Raw genomic sequence first — 4438 nt, 5'->3', positions numbered from 1 at the left:
CGAGGTCTTCTCCTTCCGGAACCCCGGAGCGCGGCCGGGTACCGGGGGCTCGCGTAGGACTGTAGAACCGCTGCCGCCCGCCGCCCCAGCCCCAGCCGCCCGCGCGGTACTAACCTGGGCCGCAGTGCCCGGGAGAAGGGGTGCCCGCGCGAGGCGTGAAGCCCGAGTTCGTCCGACTCCGCCCGCGCCGGACGTGCTCTCAGGGCAGCAGAGGTTGGCGGAGTTGCGACACTAGGACTAGAGGGAGGAGAAGGAAAGCCGAGACGGGCCGGGCAGACGCGCCGAGGAGCGCCCGGTGCACGCTGGCAGCCGCGGGAGGAGAGGCGGGCGAGCGCGGTGAGCAGTCGCGCCGGAACCGAGCCGGGAATCCGCGCCGCCTCCCGCTCGCAGCCGCCAGGACCCGCGGGAATCCTGGTCCGCCGGCAGCGGTACTGCGGAGGGAGGGGCGCGGGGCTGAGCCGCTTCTCGGAGCCCGAGCGCCTCCCGGAGCCCGCAATCCCGGCTGCCCGGGCGGGATGCGGGCGGGAATTCAACTCGCGTGGAATGTGGGACCGGCCGGGCTCGGAGTCTCCAGCGCTGGGGGAAAGCTGGGCCCACACAGCCAGGACGAGAGGGGGTGCGGTCCCAGGGCCACCCCCGCCCCACTCCCCACGTGGCGGCCGCGCCCCCGGGGCGTGAGTGTGTACGCGGACGGTAGGGGGGCCGTGAATGAAGCCCCAGCGGCCAATCAGCACGGCCGGCGCGCGGGACCCCGGGAGCGACGCCCAATGGAGAGCTCTGGGCGGCCGGGCCGGGCGGCGGGCGGGAGCGGGGGGCGGGGGCCGGGGCCGGGGGGCGGGAGGCGGCTCCGCGGGCAGCCAATGGGCGGCGGGCGGGGTGGGGCTCCGGAGCGCCGAGCGGGTCGGGTCTTTAAGCCGGCGGAGCGAGGCGGCGGGGCCCGCAGACGGAGCGGAGCGGCGGCGGCGGCGCGGCGCAGGGCGTGGGGCGGCATGGCCACCACCGCGCAGTACCTGCCGCGGGGCCCCGGTGGCGGAGCCGGGGGCACCGGGCCGCTCATGCACCCGGACGCTGCGGCGGCAGCGGCGGCGGCGGCGGCCGCCGAGCGACTGCACGCAGGGGCCGCGTACCGCGAAGTGCAGAAGCTGATGCACCACGAGTGGCTGGGCGCGGGCGCGGGCCACCCTGTGGGCCTAGCGCACCCCCAGTGGCTACCCACCGGAGGAGGCGGCGGCGGCGACTGGGCCGGCGGTCCGCACCTAGAACACGGCAAGGCAGGCGGCGGCAGCACCGGCCGAGCCGACGACAGCGGCGGCGGCGGAGGTTTCCACGCGCGCCTGGTGCACCAGGGGGCGGCCCACGCGGGCGCGGCATGGGCGCAGGGCAGCACGGCGCACCACTTGGGCCCGGCCATGTCGCCGTCGCCCGGGGCCGGCGGGGGCCACCAGCCCCAGCCGCTCGGGCTGTACGCGCAGGCGGCCTACCCGGGGGGCGGCGGCGGCGGCCTGGCCGGGATGCTGGCGGCGGGCGGTGGCGGCGCGGGGCCGGGCCTGCACCACGCGCTGCACGAGGACGGCCACGAGGCGCAGCTGGAGCCGTCGCCGCCGCCGCATCTGGGCGCCCACGGACACGCACACGGACATGCACACGCGGGCGGCCTGCACGCGGCGGCGGCGCACCTGCACCCGGGCGCGGGCGGCGGCGGCTCGTCGGTGGGCGAGCACTCGGACGAGGATGCGCCCAGCTCGGACGACCTGGAGCAGTTCGCCAAGCAATTCAAGCAGCGGCGCATCAAGCTGGGCTTCACGCAGGCCGACGTGGGGCTGGCGTTGGGCACGCTCTACGGTAACGTGTTCTCGCAGACCACCATCTGCCGCTTCGAGGCCCTGCAGCTGAGCTTCAAGAACATGTGCAAGCTCAAGCCGCTGCTCAACAAGTGGCTGGAGGAGACCGACTCGTCCAGCGGCAGCCCCACCAACCTGGACAAGATCGCGGCGCAGGGCCGCAAGCGCAAGAAGCGCACGTCCATCGAGGTGGGGGTCAAAGGCGCGCTCGAGAGCCACTTTCTCAAGTGCCCCAAGCCCTCGGCGCACGAGATCACCGGCTTGGCCGACAGCCTGCAGCTGGAGAAGGAGGTGGTGCGCGTCTGGTTCTGCAACCGGCGGCAGAAGGAGAAGCGCATGACCCCTGCGGCCGGCGCGGGCCACCCGCCCATGGACGATGTTTATGCGCCTGGGGAGCTAGGGCCCAGCGGGGGCGGCGCATCGCCACCCTCGGCGCCCCCGCCGCCCCCGCCGGCGGCGCTGCATCACCACCACCACCACACACTGCCCGGCTCTGTGCAGTGACCCCGCGGGCCGGGCCCCGACCGGCGCGCTGCAGGGCGCGGGCGCGCAGCCCGCCCGCGCGGCCTGGACTCTTTTTGTTCGGTTGCTTTGGATTTTACAAAAAAAAAAAAAAAAAGCCCAGAAACTTTCGAACAAAACCAAACACCCGGACGACCCTCTCCGGTGAGCGGCGAAGACGGCCGGTAGGCTGCGTCACCCGAGCCCCCGGAGAGAGGAGCGAAGATCCGGAACTCGCCAACTCACCCCGGGCATTGTGCCCGTCGCCTGCTCTCTGCCCCCATCCCCTCGACGACCCCCGCCCCTGCCCCCCGGGCTGTTCGGGGCCGGATCCCGGCAGCGGCCTCCCCAAAGCGACAGGTAACGCGGTGCGGGGTTAGGGATTCCCCGGGAGAGAGGACGAAGCGAGGAGAGTTCTCCATCCCCTCTCCCGGCGTGGACTCCTGAGCCTGCGGGTCCAGGGTCGGGGGGCTGTCACTTTATTCGCTACACGCCTCTTCTCTCCTATAAGGATGCGCACCACTCCCTTTTCCCCGTTCTCCGGGCTTGGTTTTTTACGGTTTTTATTTATTCGTGGAGCCTCTCGGCTCCTGGGGTCCTTCTAACTCCGCCCGCGCCCTTAATTTAAATCGCTGTATACTGTATTTATCGGGGCCCCGGAGGGGAGGTCGCGAGAGCCGCGTCTGTGTATAAAAGCAGGAAATAGCCAAAGCTTTAATCTAGCCTAATTTATTTTTCCCTCCCCTCCCCTCAGAAAAAAGCAAAAAAAAAAAAAAAAAAAAAAAAAAAACCTAACAAAAAACAATTTCGAGTGTTCATTTTTCGTTTCGTTTCATCCGAGCCCCGGCTTGGTTCCCGGCCACGCGGGAGGGGTCTGCGCTCCCACACACCCAGATGGGAAGGGACTTCTGCCCTGCTGCAGACCGAACACCGCACAGCGGGGCCCCTGCTCCCCGCGGGGCCCTGCCCTCCTGGCCACACCAAACGAAACTTGGAAAAGTTGGAGAGATTTTTTTTTTTTTAAACCAGCTGTAGAAATAAGCCGTTCTCTGAGAACCCTCGCCTGATTCCCTGCAGCTTCCCTCTGCTCCCTTTCCAGCCCGCCGGGATGCGGGATGCCAGGGGAGGCCGGGAGAAAAATTCCCCAACTTTGGGGTAAGGTGGGAACCATGTAAATATGTGAGATATGTACACACTGGCGGGGAGAAGAAACCTTTTGTGCTTGGTTTTTATTTTTGGTTTTCCGGGTTACCCTTCCTTCCTACCCTAAAGGATTTTGTACACTGACTAATCCGAAAAAGATATTTTAATATGATTTCCGAATTTCTGACCCATCTCTATTTATTTTCTGGATGTGTTTGGAGCTTCCCCCTTCTCCATTTCTTTTTCTGTTTGTTAAGGTTTGAATTTAAATTTTGTTATTTTATTTTTATTATTTTTGAAACAATGTTTCGGTGCATTCTCTTTGTATCTTTATTGCAAAAAAAATAATGTAGACTGGGAAGTTCCCTTTATATTTATGTTATAGTAAATATTTTATTACTCACATAAATATGTACCCCAGGGCTGTGTCCTGTCCTCTTTACTGCTAGGGCTTGGTGGGTTTTGGGGCGAAGTGATGGCATACCCTGCTTCACCTCCCTGAAGTTCTGATCTCACTAAGAGAGATCTTGGAGGAAGATGACCGTGCAGACCTAGATGGATATCAGGCCATGGGCAACAGTTGGGCCCCTGCCTCATGCGCATCAGTTTAGGGAAGATGAAGCCGCTTCATGTCCCCCAGGGCCTGGGACAGTGAGCCAAAGACATCACCTGGAATTCGGGTCAGCCATCGCTCATGCACAACTCGACTGCTCTTCTCAGCCAAGAAAGAAGCCCACCTCAGCCTGGGTCACCAGCCTAGAATCTGTAATCCCCCAGCTGACACCTCAGCCCCCAACTTTCCTTTCACCTTGCACTCTATATGAGGGGTCTGGGCCAACTTCACCATTCCAGGTCCTAGGGCACCTGGCAGCCTGGTCAGGCCCTACCATCCTACTCCAGCAGGCTCTCCACCCAAAAACAAATGGTGCCCAAGCCTCCCTGGATCACTGGGA

General features: G+C 64.8%; 1 protein-coding gene across 1 annotated transcript; it reads left to right on the top strand.

The window, feature by feature from the left end:
• Positions 1-939: 939 nt before the first annotated feature.
• POU3F1 (POU class 3 homeobox 1) lies at positions 940-3906 on the top strand. Its single transcript, XM_012441053.3, has one exon. The coding sequence runs from the start codon at positions 990-992 to the stop codon at positions 2343-2345; it is 1356 nt and encodes a 451-aa protein (XP_012296476.3). The 5' UTR covers positions 940-989; the 3' UTR covers positions 2346-3906.
• Positions 3907-4438: the final 532 nt, after the last annotated feature.

The sequence above is a fragment of the Aotus nancymaae genome, unplaced genomic scaffold (genome assembly GCF_030222135.1).
Source record: "Aotus nancymaae isolate 86718 unplaced genomic scaffold, 86718_ANA_hifiasm-v0.15.2.pri h1tg000007l, whole genome shotgun sequence".
Taxonomy (NCBI): Eukaryota; Metazoa; Chordata; class Mammalia; order Primates; family Aotidae; genus Aotus; species Aotus nancymaae.
This window is presented reverse-complemented; position numbering and strand designations above follow the sequence as displayed.

Excerpts from the sequence above, each read along its gene's own strand:
- POU3F1 (XM_012441053.3), top strand. The coding sequence starts at position 990 with ATGGCCACCACCGCGCAGTACCTGCCGCGGGGCCCCGGTGGCGGAGCC.